We start from the raw sequence: 17,434 nt of genomic DNA, 5'->3' as shown, positions 1-17,434 counted from the left end.
GGTAAGGTATTCAAACGGAGGGTTGAATAGGGCGGATCATGACTTTGCCATCCTGGGGATAAAAAAAAAGTTCACATACATAGCTCATGCGCAACTCCTGCCTGATTGGTACTGCGTATGTGCATCTCTCTGTGAAAGAAAACTCATTAACTCCGCTTTGGAAAAAAAGGATGTTTAATTCAGAATGTTATTAAGACCTTTGACCCAGGACTGTGTCAATGACTGCGCCACTTCAATAACACAGACAGGACTGTTGTAGAGGTTGTAGGCCGACACAAGAACACATGTTTTTTCATCAGTCCAAAAGTTTTCCAGGTCTTGACCTCTTTGCTAAAAACATGATTGTCTAAGTAGACAAGGCATTTCCTGCAAACATTTCAGTGTGAATGCTGCAAATGTGAAATGAATTGCCTGAAAATATCTTTAAAGCTAAAATGCATTGCACTGCACTGCTGAAAAACCATTAATAGCCTACTGTCAACACTGGATTTTAGTTTTATTTATTAACAATAAAACAAAAATCATAACAAGAAAAGTAATTAATTGTAATGTTATCTTTATAACCATTTTACCCCATTACCATAAAATACAAAAACACAGATTAACTTTCTGTAAACCTATAGCACATGTCTTGAAGATGGCAGACACATCTGTATTTGTAACAAGAATAATGGCAAAGGATAACTAACAAACTTTAAGTTCCGATCGCAACATAACTTAACCACGGATTTTGCCTCAGCATGTTTTTTCCCACACAGGCAAGTGAGTGCAGGAACACAGCAAGGTGTGGTTTCTCTCTAAAAGCAACAGTCTCTCTAATAGCAATCTATTATCTGTGCAGCAGGAGACAGGAAGAGGTCCTCTGAATATCAAAGCAGACAAACAAAATACTTTTCTAAAACATAAAACAAATCCGCGAACATAAACATGCACGGCTCCAAATCTAACCTCGCCACCATGGGCCGGAGAACTCATTCGTTACAGGATTTTATGGATTTTACTGAAGACAGCTCCTTAAAAAGCAGAAGCAGAGTGTACAGAGAGTCCTTCCAATGCAGTGTACCGAAAGTGATTGGAATGTGCACGAAAGTAGGGAGAGGAATGAGGTAAAAACTTTGAAGTCACTTGTTGCTTTTGAATGAGCTCACAGTAGCCATTAAATGTACATGTACAAATGTGACGTACAGAGCAGGAACACGTCGATGGTAGCTGATATTCTAACCGTAAACTACAAATTGATTAAAATTCTTGAAGAATGTGTCAGGTTTGTCCAATCAGCGCCATAAGAACCAGTCTGGGTGATGTTTTAGAGGATTCAGTTGTCTATACTTACACCATAAAAGAGAATGATGTCTGTAATAGACAGGTAAAGTCTCTGACTGTTGTAGGGCTAATTGCACCTACAACAACATAAAGCTGTTATTTCATCACTTTTCCTAAGATGTTTGTCTAAGTAATCCTAGTTGTAACACTCCTGATCTGTTGCCCAATGTAATGAATGAGAAGAGAAATATTTGCACACACCCCTTAAATGTCCTCAGACTACTATCATTCATCGTGACGTCAATGTCTAATGTTGTAACTCTGATGTCAGTGATCTGTGACAAAACTTTTTCCTTTTTTCAAAATGTTTATATAAATGCTTAACTTATGGTGTACAAAGGTTAAAGTTAAAATAAGGATACATGGATGGGCAAAGGGAGCGAGAAAGTGTCCTCTGTCCCACATTACCAGACTTGTAAACTTTCTTCGATGTTCACACATTATTGTTGTTATGTTGTTCATTGAGAAAGTTCATTAAGATCTGATATTTTCTGTTTTAAAATGACATCACATTTTTGTTTTCCTTTTTTCTTTTTTTCTCATGTGTAGTCCGCAGGCTATTCAGCAAAAAGCTATGTTCCTGACAAACCAGTGTCAAGAGTACCTGCAGAGAGTAAAGATGATTCTCCAGTCTGTAAGTGAAGCACACAGATCATACCAAACATAACTGATATCAAGTTGCTTTTATTTTCTTCATTTCTAGTGGAAAATAAAGAAGAAGTATAATTTTGCGGGTGGCAAGAGTTCAGTGTCTGTACTGTGTGATTTTATAGGGGGGTTCAGCTGTGGAGGCTGAAAAGCTGCTGCTCATGGCTTCACAAACCATGGAGCAGATGCGGATCTGTGGCAAAGACCTGCAGCAAATGCGTATACAGACGGATATCTTCAGAAAGTAAGACAAAATGCAGTGTGTGTGTGTGTGTGCAAAATGTGTGCATGAACTCAAGTGAGTTTGTGTGCTCCTGTCTTTGCATGTTTTTATTTGCATGTCTTCATTCATGAGTAATCCTTTTAATAGGTTGGCATAGATATGCGTTACTGGGTAACCTTAGTTAGTTACTTAGTTAGTTAAGAGTTAAATTCTGAACATTCTTCTCATTCAATTACATTTGCCCAGCCGAATGTGCCCTCGGAAGATTCACAAAGTATTTTCCTTTTTTGTACAACTCCACAGTGTAGACCACTTCCATCAAATGCATGTTGCTTTGCAACAGCAATTAGGTGGTGGTATGACCATCAGACGGAACAGAGGCAGTGTGGGCTCCCTTGACGGGGGGAGGGTCTTTAATGATGCCATAGCCTGGATCGCCCAACAAAAGGTAAGCACTTCATTTTTACGAACGTAGAAACAAACACAACAAATACAGGTGACATTGTTAAAGTCAGTATTAGAATATTTTTCCTTCATTGGCACACATCACCATATGGTAAATGTGTGTAGAATCACAAAACCTTTCATTTAGAGGTCACCCACAATAGATGCACATTAGACTTTGGAGGATTTTGTCTTAACAATATGTTTTTATATTGATATAGTTTATATAGTTTAAAAGTTAAAAAAATTCTTCATATTTATATTATTTATTTACATCGATCAAACTGGGATCACTATGACTAACAGTCAATAAAAATGACCAACTCTATTTCTTTCCTTGTAGTTCCAACTTTGAAAAAAGGTGATAAAAGTTAAAATATTCTCTTCCTCCCTTTGCTAAAGATATATGTTTCATTCAATAATCTGTCTTCCACTGTACCTTGTACCCTTCTGGGACAGGATCGTCCACAAATGTTGTGATAAAACTCTGTGCCCATAAGTTTTTTACTTGTTTGAACAGGGTGAATAGTTGCACCTACATGTGTGTGCATGCCTGTACAGAGGGCATTAGTGTGCACTGTTTTTTTTTTATGTGGAGGGAGGGAGGAGGAGCGGATGCACTTACCCTATCACTTATTCTGACCTTCTGTAACTGAAACCATCTGGACACACTGCCAAAACCTGATCCGCGAGTGAAAGAGACCAGGAGAGGTGCAGAAGGATTGAAACAAAGAAAGGAAAGAGCCCTGCCATTTGAGGAAGAAGACAGAGAGAGGGGAAGGCAGAAAGAGATGCAGTGGGGGAGTGGGAGGCAGATAAAGACACTGTTGAGGCAAAAAGAAAAGTAGAAGGAAAGGAGTGTGAAATATGACACTTTCCACTGAGTCAGTGGTTACGGGACAGGGCAGTTCAGCAGATCTTTCACATGCTTATGGGAAAACACCCTTCTACTCTCTACCTCCCCAACCCTCCCACCCAACCAAAAAACACACCCTGTCATTCTGTCACCACTTCAAGCCTCACCCTCTGTATACCGTCATTCATTTCCCCCCCTGTCATCAGATAGAGAAACATTTCTGCACATATTTTCATGTCTCAGTCATTGTACTGTAGGTATTGCCCTTTATAAAACTCCAAAAACTGGGAACATAGCACCTGATGACCTGCTATCTTTACTGCTTTTAAGTCTTCCTTTCAGCTATTGTACCTACAGTCCAACATTAGCTTTGCAGTGTCATATCGTGTATGTGTGTGTAGCTTTAGCCCAGTAATGATGAAGGAAAAGGGAGTGGTGTGAGAACAAAAGCCTTGTGAGAGAAGGGAGAGAGAAAAAAATGTTGGGTAAAGAGCTGGGACTGGCTAAAGTCAGTTTACTGGCAGAGCTCTTATCAAAGCTGAGGGCCATAAACAAGGGGGGGAATAGTTGGGATAGTTTCCTGCTTAATGTTCTTAATGATTATATGCTGACACCTAGAGGAGAAAGAGGGGAAGGACACAGAGTTAGTGTCAGGGAATTAATAGTGAAGAGAGAATAGTGTTATCTGTTAACATGTAGAATTATGTTGCCTTAAAGAACAAGGATGTCTTACTGTATATTTTAAAAAAACAATTAGAGTCCTAAATTTGTATTAATTTGCAGCTCAAAATAGTCCCCAACATATACACGATTTGCTCTTGTTTGTCTGTTACTCCAAGGTGTTCAAGGAAATCACTGAGCTTTTTTAAGAAATGAAACAATGTCTTCGTGACCTGTTTTTAAAGATTTTTGTTAGTAGGAATGAATAGGCTTAGGCACGAGTGCCAGTGACAGGGCAAGGTTGTTAGCCGGCCTTATTGCATCATAAAAAGTTAAAATAAAATAAGTTTTTGTGCAGTTATTGTGTTTTAAAAGGTAATAAACTGTGATTCTAAACTGTGATTCTGCATCTTGTAGCGCATGATTGAGACAGCTCCATGGGGAGATGACTCCGCCACCATAGAAAAGCAAATCATGAGCCACAACAAAACCCACAGCTCTATCCAGAGGAGCCAGGAGGTCGACCGTGCCAGAGACGAACTGGTAAGTGACTCTGAACTGTTTTTGCCTAACGTTTATTCTTTATATATTGCATTTGCTAAGAAGTATGGCCATCTATAAATCCAGTGTACAGAAGCCAAATATTTATCTTATTATTAACTGAGCAAAAAACATAATCTCTTCTTTTAGAACTCGAAGGGCGACAAGTACAACTTCTCCATGTTGGAACAAGAATGGGACAGCCTGCAGGTAGAACCAAACTACAAACTTTACAAAAATGTTCATGAGTTTGTCAAAATCAGCAGCCTTTTGTGTCATCACTGTGGTTACTTTGTATTAAATTCATAAATGCACCTTGTGTCTGTGTCAGAACATCTCCCACAACCGCATGAGTCAGCTGCGTGAGCTCCAGAGCATCATCGAGGAGATCTCCCGAGCCATCATGTGGGTGAATGAGCGAGAGGAGGAGGAGCTTGTGTTTGACTGGGGAGATAAGAACATCGATCTGTATATTCCCAAGAAGCAAGAGAGCTACTCAGTAAGGCTGAACTTTTCTCCTGTTTGCATATTTCTGTCTCAGTTTATTGATGTGATTTTATGTGTTTTTATTTATTTTACCATTAAAAACTGTACTTGCATATGTTGGCTCTCTGAGTCCATAGTGTAGCCTTTTGGGTCCCTTACTTTCTCTTGTCCTGACAGAGGATGATGAGCGACCTGGAGGAGAAAGAGAAGGAGCTGAACAAGCTGAAGGTGAAAGCAGATGGACTCATGAACAACAACCACCCTGCCTCAGATAAGATTCAAGTAAGGTGTTCTGTTTTTTCAGAGTATTTACCTAATCAGAATATTCTGTGGCTTTGTACTGATGACTCTCTGTGCACCCACAGGCCTATATGGACACCTTGCAGACCCAGTGGAGCTGGCTTCTCCAGATCACCAAGTGTATCCATGTTCATTTAAAGGAAAATGCTGCCTACAGCCAAGTAAGTGCTCGGTCCTGCTCTCCCTCTTATAAAAAGGGTCCTGCATGTTTTCATGTGATCACTGATCAAAACTTTTTTCTGCTATCTTCAGTTTTTCAAGGAGGCCAATGAGACCTACGCAAAGCTGCAGAAGGAGCATGAGACTATCCGAAGCAAGTTCACCTGCGACAGGAACACCCAACTGGAAAACCTCATTGAACTCCTGAAAAACTTAGAGGTATGATTATACTCTGTTATGTATAGGACACAAGTATTTCCCTGCAGGTGTGAACATAAAACACATGGCACAAAATATGCTCAGACTATTTGTTCTCTTAGTGGCATGGTTGTCTAAACAATTTGCATGTCTGGTTAACTGGTTAGGCCAGTTTCTGAGAGACTAAATGGAATGCTTGTAGTTGGTGTAGAGTTTTGAACTTCAAATTGTGTAAATACTCAGTTAGAACCACTTCTTTTTCCACGTTCACAGAAAGAGAAGGAGCGAATCGTGGAGAATAAGAGGCAGGTCCAAAGTCTGGTCAACAAATCTAAGACCATTGTCAGACTGAAGCCTCGCAACCCAGAGGAGAAGAGCAGTGGCCCTACCATGGTCCAGGCCTTGTGCGACTTTAAACAAGACCAGGTGGGATATTTGCTCTCTCTCTTTCTCTCTCTCTCACACACGCACACAGGTATAGAGTATGAAGTGAAATATTACATGTATATTTCAGTGTTTTTATGTTCTGTTTTGTGCTACAGAAAGGAATTTTAAAAGGTAATGAGGGCATCCTGAAGGACAACTCGCAGCGCAGCAAGTGGCTCGTGACGGGACCTGGAGGTCTGGACATGTTGATTCCCTCTGTTTGTCTGCTGATCCCCCCACCAAACCCACTCAGCATCGGCCTCGCTAACAAGTAAGAAACACTGAAAAACAGCCTTCCTTTTGTCTTGGTAATATATATTTTCATGACATTGATATGGTGCCATGATACCAATAGATATGGTAAGAAGCAATCAAACAGAGAAGCACATAATAACCGTCATTCTGTTAAAATACCAATAGTCAGATTTTTTTCGTGTAGTGTTTGCATATATAGTATTTGGCACTTTTAGAGTGATTAATGGCTTGTTCTGGTCCCTAGGAATGAGCAGTATTATGAAGCCATCATGAGCATCTGGAACCAGCTCTACATAAACATTAAGAGTCTCATCTCGTGGCAATATTGTGTCAAAGACATCACTCACATCAACTCCCTCACTCTCAGCATGGTAAGATGTCACAGAGAATGCAGTTAACTTCACATTTTTCATACCAAGCAAACGTGAATTTGATTCAGTTTGACCCTTCTCTATTGTCTTACAGCTGTCTAAGATGCGTCCGGAGGAGTACCGCAGTATCATCAAACGACTGGAGACCCACTACCAAGAGTTCCAGCGTACCAGCCAAGGTTCTGAGCTTTTTGGGGAAGAGGACAAGAGAACAATCCAGGGCCACTTTGATAAAGCCCAGAACCACTATGACACGCTAATTATCCAGCTGCCTGCTTACAGTGAGTGTAAAATCGTCTTTACCATATCCCTAAATTGTCAGCCCACTCAATTTGCAAAAATACTGCTGTTTATTTTGCACTATAAATTGATATTATCCTAACTTTCCACCAACCAATAAAGGGGAGGAAGTGGTGAAGACTGAAGCCCCAAATCAGGAGACTCCCAAGCCTGTGACTCCCAAGGTCCCTAAGCCCCAGCCTCCTCCAGCCAGTTCTACCCTCAGCCTCACCCTGCTCAGTAGTCTGCAAGAAATTCGCCGCAGGCTGGTGCTGGCCGAGTCTGGTCTCACCAGTCATCTCCATGTGCCCCTCGGGGAAAACAGTTTGCATGAGTGCTCAGTGCACATCCAGAATCTGCAGGTATGAACATTTTCATTTATTGTTCTATCTAATTAAAAGTGAGGTTTTTCTTTGCTATAAAAACCCATTTAAAGAAATGATAAATATAGGTCAAATACATTTGGAAATATACAAAATCCATTTGTGTACAGCTTTCCACAATAGAGCATTTCATTAACAAAAAAAAAAACAAAGCTAAACATGAATTGCCCTTTTCAAACACTTTGAGATACAATTGATTATGCAAAATTTAACTTATCACATATTCATATCTAGACTGTGCATCAAGATTTGGACTCCATTCATGATGAGTACCTGCGACTAAGAGAGAAGATTATAAAGCAACTGGAAGGGATACCTCCAGACTCAGAGCAAGCCAAGTTCCTCCGCTCTGAACTGGAAATCATCCACCAAAAGCTTGGTAGCCTGCAGGGTCTCTACTCAGCCTACCTTCAAAGGTAAATTATTTTCATTCTAATTACATCACCTTTTTCCTTATCCCACAATGATGGAGTAGATACAGCGCAAAATAAAGTAAGTACTGGGACCTGAAATTGTGGCCACATAAAGCTTTACTGATTATAGAGTAAAATGGCTTTTTTTCTCATTAAATGTAGTGAGTCATTTTGCAAGAACAAGTGTATTTAATGTACTGTGACTGTGTGTCTTTAACAGACTTTCAGCTCTTAAAGCCTTACTCCAGAGCCTTCTCCGGGCTGAAGACATCATTAAAGTCCATGAGGCCCGGCTGACAGAGAAGGAGACCACCTCCCTGGACCTTCGAGAAGTGGAAAACTATCGGAGCACACTAAAGGTTTGACACACTTCCCATGTTTCGTTTGAACTGTAGTCTCTTGCTTTCCAGTCTCAAGACTTGTAAACCAGTGTAGAACAATAATACTAGTAACTGATTAGTAGGACTCACTGAATCCTCTTTGCGGAATGCAACTAAGTGCATTCACTGTACTGTACTTGAGTATGAATTCAAGGTACCTGTACTTTACTTGAGTATTTCCATTTTAACCCTTTTTTATACCACTACAATTAGTAGGGAAACGTTGTCCCTTTTGCTCCTTTACTACATGTATTTGATAGCCAGTTACTATTTACTTTACAGATTAAGATTTTACATGCAAAACATACTTTTCGATGAGCTTATTAAAAATTATGCACAGTTGTATGTGAAACAACCACATTGTATCCACATTAATGCATCACTAATAATAATAACCCAATATATAATAGCATAATTCTCACATGCATGCATTTTCTGCATTGTGAGTACTCTTGCTTGTGATTCTTTACGTACATTTTACCAATAATACTTACTTAACATTTTCAATGAAAGACTTTTATGTGTAACGGAGTATTTCAATATTGCAGTATTGCTATTTTTCGTAAAGGACCTGAATACTTCCTTTACTACAAAACATAGCTATTTCCATTTGCTAATAAAAACCATAAGATAGGAGTTTGCATTTTTTGTACATTGATACTAAAAAATCATATATACATATAGACATAGTGCCCAGCTCTAGAATTTTTAAAGACTTAAAAAGGAAGTATAGTTACATTTAAATCTATTTCGTGATTCTCTATTAAAGCAAATGAAGAGTGACCTGGAGCAAAAAAGAGACCTGCTGACGGCTATGGAGTCTGACCTTGCTAAAGCAGTGCACTGGAATGGTCAAATCTCAGATTCCTTTCACAAGTGTGATGTGGACTTGTCCAAGTACTCAGATCTGGTGGGTCAGATGTCTGACCGCTGGCGCCGCATCCAGACCCAGATTGATAGCAGGTAGGATAGTCTGTACATGAGCATACGTTTACAGACCACCTATGAATATTTCTTCATATTCTCCGTTCGTCATTGCTGGTAACAACACTAAAAATACATTAATCTCTTACTGTTCCTCCCACTCTTTCCTCCCCAGAGTGTGGGACTTGGAGAAGCAGGAGAAACAACTGAATCATTATCAGCAGAGCAGCACGTCCATGGAACAGTGGATAAACAATGCCAGGAAACGCCAGGACACTCTTCAGGCGGTTAAGCTCAGTGACATCCAGACTCTAATGGATCACCTCAACCAACAGAAGGCACGTCTTTCCTTGTTTACATCAACATATTGTACAGTAATCAGTTATAACATCTGAACTGATAGGATTTTGAATGGGAAATATCCACCCTTTACACTTTAATTGAGAAGCTGACAGCTGTGAGCATTGGTGTGGGTGTGTGGATTTTACACATTTTATAATATAATTTGTTTGTTGAGTAACTGCTGCTTAAATCATTGTAAAATAAAGTAATGGATGTCTTAGAAGAAGCACATATTGGACAGTCTGATGTCAGATCAAATCAGTGAATTTAATGCCCCCTTTTCTGACTGCACAGGCTCTTCACACTGAAATTAAAGGAAAGAAGGAGAAAGTAGAGGATGTGCAGAAAAACGCAGACACCTGTGCCACCTCCATAAAGGTAGGCAGTTAATGTGCATTGTTTCACTTTTTTCATTTTAAAATATTCCTACACATGTTCCCACGTTGATGAGCACAAGCAAGTACGGTACAAAACAATGAAGTTCATGTGTGTTTGTTTGTGTGTTTTCAGGACTATGAGCTGCAGCTGGCTTCCTACAGTTCTGGCTTGGAAACTCTGCTTAATATTCCTATCAAGAGAACAATGCTTCATTCCCCCGCTTCTGTGGTCAGACACGAGGTATGAGTAATGGCTCTCCATTAAGTCGCACTAAACCTATTTTGCAGTTAAATATTATTAATACACTCAAGTAATAATTCTATGTTTATCATCTGTTTGATTAATATCAATTAAACAGTTATTTACTTTGTATTATAAGCTTGTGTAATTCAACCAATTTAAAGGTTAATCCTTCCCTGCATGTGTCGCTTGAATTTAATTAACACATGATAATTTGACATCAGTATTCATCCACTAATTTTAACTCCATCAGGCGGCTGACCTCCAGTCCCAATACATAGAGCTACTTACCCGCTCTAGTGATTACTACAAGTTCCTTGGGGAGCTGCTGAAGAACATGGAAGAGCTAAAGGTAGGTATTGCATTTATATAATGCAATTTAAGACATAATTGTTCCTGTAAGTCAATATTATTGTTAGTAAAATAAATAGTATTATTAACAAAAAAGATTAAAAAAAATGTGTTTGTTTAACAGTATGAAAGTAGGTGACTGAGGCTCTTTCTGTTTTTATCATTGCTCTCTTTAGATCAGGAACACCAAAATTGAGATGCTGGAGGAAGAACTGAGGCGTCTTAAGGAGGACATTGATGATCGTAATAAGACAAATCAATCTCTGGAGGATGCTTTGGCCCGCTACAGGCTGGAGCTCACTCAATCAAAAGACCAGCTCCTTTCTATGGAGGAAGTGAAGAGATCCACAGTAATGCAAGTTAATGCTACCAAGGAGAGCCTGGACAGCACACACAGCCAGCTTCAAGATCTTAATGACCAGCTGACGCGCATTAAATACCAGCTGGATGAGGAAAAGAGGAAGAGAAGGTTGGCAGAGGAGCGTTACACCAGCCAGCAAGAAGAGTATGAGGCAGCTGTTCGCCGCAGACAGAAAGAACTGGAAGAATGCAACTGGACCAAAATTGACCTGGAAAAGGCTGTGAAGGACAAGGAACGTGAACTGGAGAGGATGAAGATACTACTAGAGGAGGAAGCGACACGTCGAAGAAACGCTGAATCAGATATCTCAAAGGTAAGAACACAGTGCACCCAAGAGATTAATCAACTTAAGCAGACATACGAAACAGAGATCCATGTCACCAAGACCACAATCCTGAAAGCCACACAACAGAAAGAAGAAGACACAACAGAACTGAGATTGCAAATTGACAGACTTGCCGCTGACAAGAGAGATGTAGAGGAGGAGCTGAGGAGACTGAGGCAGTCCATTGCTCACACAGAAGAGCAGAGAAGCAGAGCAGAGCAGGAGGCCAGCCAGCAGAGGGCCTCAGTGACACAAGAGACAAGGATGCGCAGTGAGTTGGAGGTTCAGCTGAGAACGCTTGTGCAGCAGAGAGGTGAAGATGAGCTCCAACTAAAGGAGGCCACCAAAAACAGTCAGGAAAAGTCCAGGCAGATCAGCATGCTAACATTTAACCTAGAGGAAGAGGGGAAGAAGAGGAGAGCCCTGGAATTGGAAATCAATCACCTGAAGCAGGTTGAGGCAGAGCTGAAGTCAAAGAACACCTCCTATCTGGAGGCAATTAACAAGCTTAAAGTGTCTGAGCAGGAGATCCACATCACCCGAGTAGAGCTGGAGAAGCTGACCAGTGAGAAATCCAAGGCTGAGCAGGGTTCTGCCAGGCTACATAGCCGCATCCGAGAACTTCAGTGTTCCCTGGATGGGATGGAAGCTGAGTTGGAGAAACAAAAGAAGGCAACCCAGGAGGAGTTCACACGTAGAAAGAGAATGGAGGCAGAGTTGGAGAGGATGACACATACTTGCAGAGAGCACACCACCACAATTACCACACTGAAATCTATCCAGGTAGAGGCTACCAACTCTGGAAGGAAGTATGAACAGGATCTCAGTGCCCTCCAGGAGGCCCTGGAAAAGAGCCTGAGGGACCATAAGGTCACCAAGCAGGAACTGGCAGCTGTCACAGCTGAGCTGAGGGGACTTAAACAGAAGCTCCAGCAGGAACAAGCTCGAATCCATGAGCTCAACCAACGTAATGAGAGCCTGTATAAGACCATTGAGGAAAAGAGCCGCCAGCTTAACGAATACACTACAGAGATTGAAAAGCTGAAGACTCTGACGCAGAACCTGACAAAGGAAAGACTGAGGTTGGAGGAGGAGCTGAGGGCAGTTAGACAGGAGAGAGATAACCTGAAGATTAGCAAAGACACTATTGATGGAGAAAGTGCCACTCAGATCTCAGCCTTGCATGTCCAGCTTCAGAGCAGCACCAAGAGGACAGCGGAACTCCAGGCTCTCATCAGTGACCTGACCAAGGAGAGAGAAAAGCTTAAACTGGAAATAGACAAATTCCAAAAGCAATCCATTGAGGTATTTTTGATTGCTCTGAAGGATCATCTGCACATAATTTAACTACCTTTTTTCAGCTTTTGCATGTATTGTTATATTGCACTTTATATTGCACAGTTTTGCATGAAATTCCCATTATTACAAATGCTTATGTATTTTGACATGCATGTTGTTGCATGCTTTTACTTTGCACATAACATGACTGAACATAACTCATATGACAATGACAATCCCTTAATTAATCACTGCATACTAACTATGTAATAAATATAATGTACACATATCTTTACATATGTAAATGATCATATTATCATATTATAGTTGGTTCAATTAGTACTAACAATTGATTGATATTTCTCAATTGGCCTTTGAACATCATAAATTAAATAGATATTGATTTATATGTCGATAAGCTTTTACAACATGCCGCTAAGGAAAGCTACATGTACTCCTAAGAATGATTAATTAATTAGAGTTGTGGCTCTTTGCTCTCTGCATCACTTATAGGCATTTCTGTATAGATATAATTTGTATTCTTATCTCTCCCCAGACATCCATGTTGGCGCATGATTCCCAGAGCCAGTACAGCGAGCTGCTGCTGGAGAAGAACAGTTTGCTCTCCAAGCTTAAACTGCTGGAGCAGGACAAGACCCGTTGTCAGCGCATAGAAGAGGAGCTCACCCGCATCAAGCTCACACTAGAGACAGAGGTCCGCAACAAACAGCGGCTGCAGGATGAAAAGAACTCCATCCTCAAAGATTTCAACCAAATGAAGAGCCAGTTTGAGCTGAGAGACAGCCAGATTAGGCAGTGTGAATCAGACAGAGACAAGGCTGAACGAGAGAGGCTATCTCTGAAGAATGAGATTGAGAGGCTAATGAGGGAGCTAAAGAGTGTTGAGGAGAGGTACAAGAACCGTCTGTTGATGTCTGAAAAGGAGGCATCAGACCTGGCTCTCAAGAGAGATGCCCTTGAGAGAGAGATACAGAGGCTGCAGGAGAGACCCAGCTCTCTGAGTAGGCAGACCCAGACAGATGAGAAGGTCCCAACAATCGATCCATCCAAGCTGATATTTGATGGGGTGCGCCGCAAAGTCACAGCCCACCAGCTTTGTGACTGTGGTATAATCAGTAAAGCCACTCTAGACCAGCTCCTAAAGGGAAAAAAGACAGTGGATGAGGTAGCTGTAGACATCCAACTCAGTCTAAAGGGTACCGGCATCATTGCTGGCATGACGACAGGTTCTCAAGGGAAAATGCCATTCACTGAAGCAAAAAACAAGAAGCTCCTCAGCCCAGAAAGCGCCCTCATGCTTCTGGAAGCTCAAGCAGCAACAGGCTACATAGTGGACCCTGCGTTTAATGAGAAGATGCCTGTGGACACTGCCTGTTCAAGAGGGATTGTAGACACAGAAGACAGAGACACCTTGGTGAAAGCTGAAGCCGCTAGCACAGGCTTCAAAGATCCATACACTGGCAAAGTCTTATCTGTGGGTCAGGCTTGCAAACAAGGCCGCATAGACAAAGACACAGCCATCCGCTTGCTTCAGGCTCAGGAGTCTGTTGGAGGCATATTGGACCCTGTTTTGAGTGTATTCCTTCCAAAAGATCTGGCCTTGGATCGCAATCTTATTGATGAGGAGCTCTACAGGGCTTTGAACAAAAAACCCACTTGCTACCTGGATCCAGCGACCAAAGAGAAGATAAGCTATTCTGATCTTAGGAAGAAGTGTACAGTGGAACCAGTTGCTGGCTTGCTTCTGCTCCGTGGTCCAGAAAAGTCCATGACAGTGAAGGGTCTCCGTGGTGAAGTCTCTGTTACAGAGCTTGTCAAGTCTGAACTGCTGGATGAAACAGATTTGCAGAAGGTCCAGGAGGGCAAGCTTACCAGCAGAGAAATTGAAGACAAGCTAAAGTCTTACCTCCATGGCACTACCTGCATTGCAGGGATCTATGATGAGGCCAATGATCGAATTATGCCTTTCTATCACGCAATGAAGGAGGGTCTGCTCATGAGGGGAACCACCCTAGAGCTTCTTGAGGCCCAAGCTGCTTCTGGTTTCATTGTTGATCCAGTCAACAATGTCTTCTTGACAGTAGAGGAGGCCGCAAAGAGAAGCTTGATAGGAAAAGAGTTTAAAAATAAGCTCTTGTCTGCAGAGAAGGCAGTAACTGGATACAAAGACCCAGCCACAGGAAATATAATCTCCCTCTTCCAGGCTATAGAGAAAGATCTTATTGAGAAAGGTCATGGAGTCCGTCTTCTTGAGGCCCAAATTGCCAGCGGCGGGATTATTGACCCCAAAGAGAGCCACCGTATTGATGTCGCTGTTGCCTATAAAAGGGGATATTTTGATGAGGAGATGAATGAGATCCTAACTTATGAAGGAGATGACACAAAGGGGTTCTTTGACCCTAATACTAAGGATAACCTGACATATCTTCAGCTGAAGGAGAGGTGTATCAAAGATAGCAAAACAGGGCTACTACTCCTGCCACTCAAAGACAAGAAGAAGCCCCAGAAGTCACAGGAGAGCCGTACCAATGTCCTTCGCAAGAGGAGGGTCGTGATTGTTGACCCAGACACTGGGCTTGAGATGTCAGTGAGGGAGGCCTATCACCGGGAGCTAATTGACTATGACACTTTCCTGGACTTGTCAGAGCAGGAGTGCGAGTGGGAAGAAATTACTATCAAGGGGTCTGATGGCTCTGCACGTTTGGTGATAGTGGATAGAAAAACAGGAACCCAATATGACATCAGGGACTGCCTGGAACGTGGTATTATTGACCAGAGATCTTTGGATGAGTATCGTGCTGGAAGTCTAACCTTGACCCAGTTTGCTGACCAAATTACCAACAGAACCAGCAGCACTGAAATGACCATTGCAGCCAGCAATGTTGATGACATGGTCACCTGCAGCAGTCCCAACCAGGCCGCACCATGTTCTCCTACTGTCCGTAAACGCTTCAACAGTATTTCTATTACTGTTTCTCCACCTGAGATGTTCGATGACCAGAGTCCTGTGGCGGCTATATTTGACACAGAGACCTTGGAGAAAATAACTATTCCTGAAGCGCTCCGAAGAGGTATAGTTGACACTCTTACAGCACAGAGGCTACTGGAGGCCCAGGCGTGCACAGGTGGTATTATCAACCCTTCCACTGGCGTGAGACTGTCGCTTCAGGATGCTGTCCATCAGAGCATCATTGATGAAAGCATGGCTGCTAAGCTGAAACCAGCCCAGAAAGCCTTTGTTGGTTTTGAGGATGTGAAGACTAAAAGAAAGATGTCTGCAGCAGAGGCAGTGAAGGAGATGTGGCTGCCTTATGAAGCTGGCCATAGATTTCTGGAGTTTCAGTACCTGACAGGAGGCCTGATAGAGCCTGGCACTGGACGTCGCATCACCATTGAAGAGGCTATCCGCAAAGGTTGGCTGGATGGTCAAGGGGCCCAGAAGCTTCAGGATACACGGAACCACCAGAAGAATCTAACCTGTCCCAAAACAAAACTGAAGATCTCCTACAAGGAAGCCATGGACAGCTGCATGGTGGAGGAAAGCAATGGTATGAAGATGATGCAGGCCTCCTCAATATCCTCGAAGGGAATCAGCAGTCCTTACAATGTCTCTAACCCAGGATCTCGCTCTGGGTCCAGGGCTGGTTCCCTTGCCGGCTCAAGGAGCGGATCTCGAAGAGGCAGTGTGGATTACTCCTCTAATTACAGCTATAGCTTCTCCTCCAGCAGTACCACCTACAGCTCCAAAACTCAATCTTAATACACAGCATAGAACAAGAATCAAGAATAAAACTAGATTAGTTATCACCAGCAGTTTCTATGCAGTTTGAGTTTCTAAACTTTGTTTCTGCTACCTATGAGATTTTGGGAGGCTTGTTTAAATACTAAATCTGATTCTGAATTCTTATTAATAATAATAAGTATTTTGATTGTTGGCAGTCTTTGGTGATTTGGTGTTTCAATATTAAACTCAATGCAGAGTATAATTAATGCTCCTATTCTAACACATACATTTTGAATGAATATATTTGTCACAGTTCATTTTAATATAAGGCTTTTTTAGAATCTAACAATATGTTATTTTAAAATACGCTTGTTGACCACATCTTTAGCATGCAGTCACAATTATTTTAGCTGTTTTTTATTCTTAGTTTTTTTGCAGTGTGACTTGTGTATGTTTTCTTTAATTTTTCTCTAGAAAAAAACATTTGTTGTTAATTGCAAATGCTGAGGTTTTGCTTGAAATACTGACTTTACAAAATCATGATAAACTATGAAAAGTCCTTGCCACTACAATGTTATTCTCATGTGATTAAAAAATAAAGTTTTCACAACAATTTTAGTTTTTCTCATTAATTCATTTACTAGCTAGATATCTGTATTGTGCATTAAAAGAGTTTACTTTATGAGGGGAGGCTGATGTATAGCCTTGAATCAAATGCAGTATCCACTGGATGGCGCTAATTGTCATGTTGCATGCCTGCAAGCTTGTTTGCCCCCCAACAGCAAGTTTTACACTTCAACACAGGTTGGAAACAAAATTGTACACTGGTTATAATATAATATTTTATATATTATATTAATGGGCTCAAAGAGAATTTGACAACCAAAACATGAGATAATATTTGTAATTTGATAACAGTGACCCATACCTACAGTATATGTGAACCAATATGATATTAACAACCAATCATTAAATTTTCTCAAGCATCTTTATTTTGTGGCCTGAAGATAATTTTAAGGCGTGTTCAGACACCACTGGAGATTATTGGGACATTTCAGATTTTCAGTTTTTTATAATACTACTACTACTAATAATAATACTAATATATCGTTTAGGCCTACCCCCTTAACAGAGTAAAACAATTGT

General features: G+C 41.2%; 1 protein-coding gene across 2 annotated transcripts in view; it reads left to right on the top strand.

Moving 5' to 3' along the window:
* LOC118334538 (desmoplakin-like) overlaps positions 1-16,901 on the top strand; it is an 18,398-nt gene extending 1,497 nt beyond the window's left edge. Inside the window, exons 2-24 of one of the 2 annotated variants that reach the window (XM_035670466.1) lie at positions 1,873-1,957; positions 2,097-2,215; positions 2,498-2,642; positions 4,572-4,697; positions 4,845-4,904; positions 5,026-5,193; positions 5,358-5,462; positions 5,546-5,641; positions 5,733-5,858; positions 6,111-6,263; positions 6,380-6,534; positions 6,763-6,889; positions 6,984-7,170; positions 7,292-7,530; positions 7,786-7,967; positions 8,185-8,323; positions 9,114-9,307; positions 9,444-9,606; positions 9,905-9,988; positions 10,121-10,228; positions 10,482-10,580; positions 10,756-11,253; positions 13,100-16,901. In XM_035670466.1, coding sequence (XP_035526359.1) covers positions 1,873-1,957; positions 2,097-2,215; positions 2,498-2,642; positions 4,572-4,697; positions 4,845-4,904; positions 5,026-5,193; positions 5,358-5,462; positions 5,546-5,641; positions 5,733-5,858; positions 6,111-6,263; positions 6,380-6,534; positions 6,763-6,889; positions 6,984-7,170; positions 7,292-7,530; positions 7,786-7,967; positions 8,185-8,323; positions 9,114-9,307; positions 9,444-9,606; positions 9,905-9,988; positions 10,121-10,228; positions 10,482-10,580; positions 10,756-11,253; positions 13,100-16,324 — 6,583 coding nt within the window. In that variant the 3' untranslated portion in view covers positions 16,325-16,901. Of the gene's footprint in view, positions 1-1,872; positions 1,958-2,096; positions 2,216-2,497; positions 2,643-4,571; positions 4,698-4,844; positions 4,905-5,025; positions 5,194-5,357; positions 5,463-5,545; positions 5,642-5,732; positions 5,859-6,110; positions 6,264-6,379; positions 6,535-6,762; positions 6,890-6,983; positions 7,171-7,291; positions 7,531-7,785; positions 7,968-8,184; positions 8,324-9,113; positions 9,308-9,443; positions 9,607-9,904; positions 9,989-10,120; positions 10,229-10,481; positions 10,581-10,755; positions 12,571-13,099 lie in introns of both variants that reach the window. The other variant, XM_035670465.1, reaches the window with a different exon arrangement.
* Positions 16,902-17,434: the final 533 nt, after the last annotated feature.

Source organism: Morone saxatilis, unplaced genomic scaffold (genome assembly GCF_004916995.1).
Source record: "Morone saxatilis isolate NCDOM2014 unplaced genomic scaffold, NCSU_SB_2.0 Contig23, whole genome shotgun sequence".
In the NCBI taxonomy this organism is placed as follows: Eukaryota; Metazoa; Chordata; class Actinopteri; family Moronidae; genus Morone; species Morone saxatilis.
Note: the sequence above shows the minus strand (reverse complement) of the source record. Positions and strands in the feature narration are given on the sequence as shown.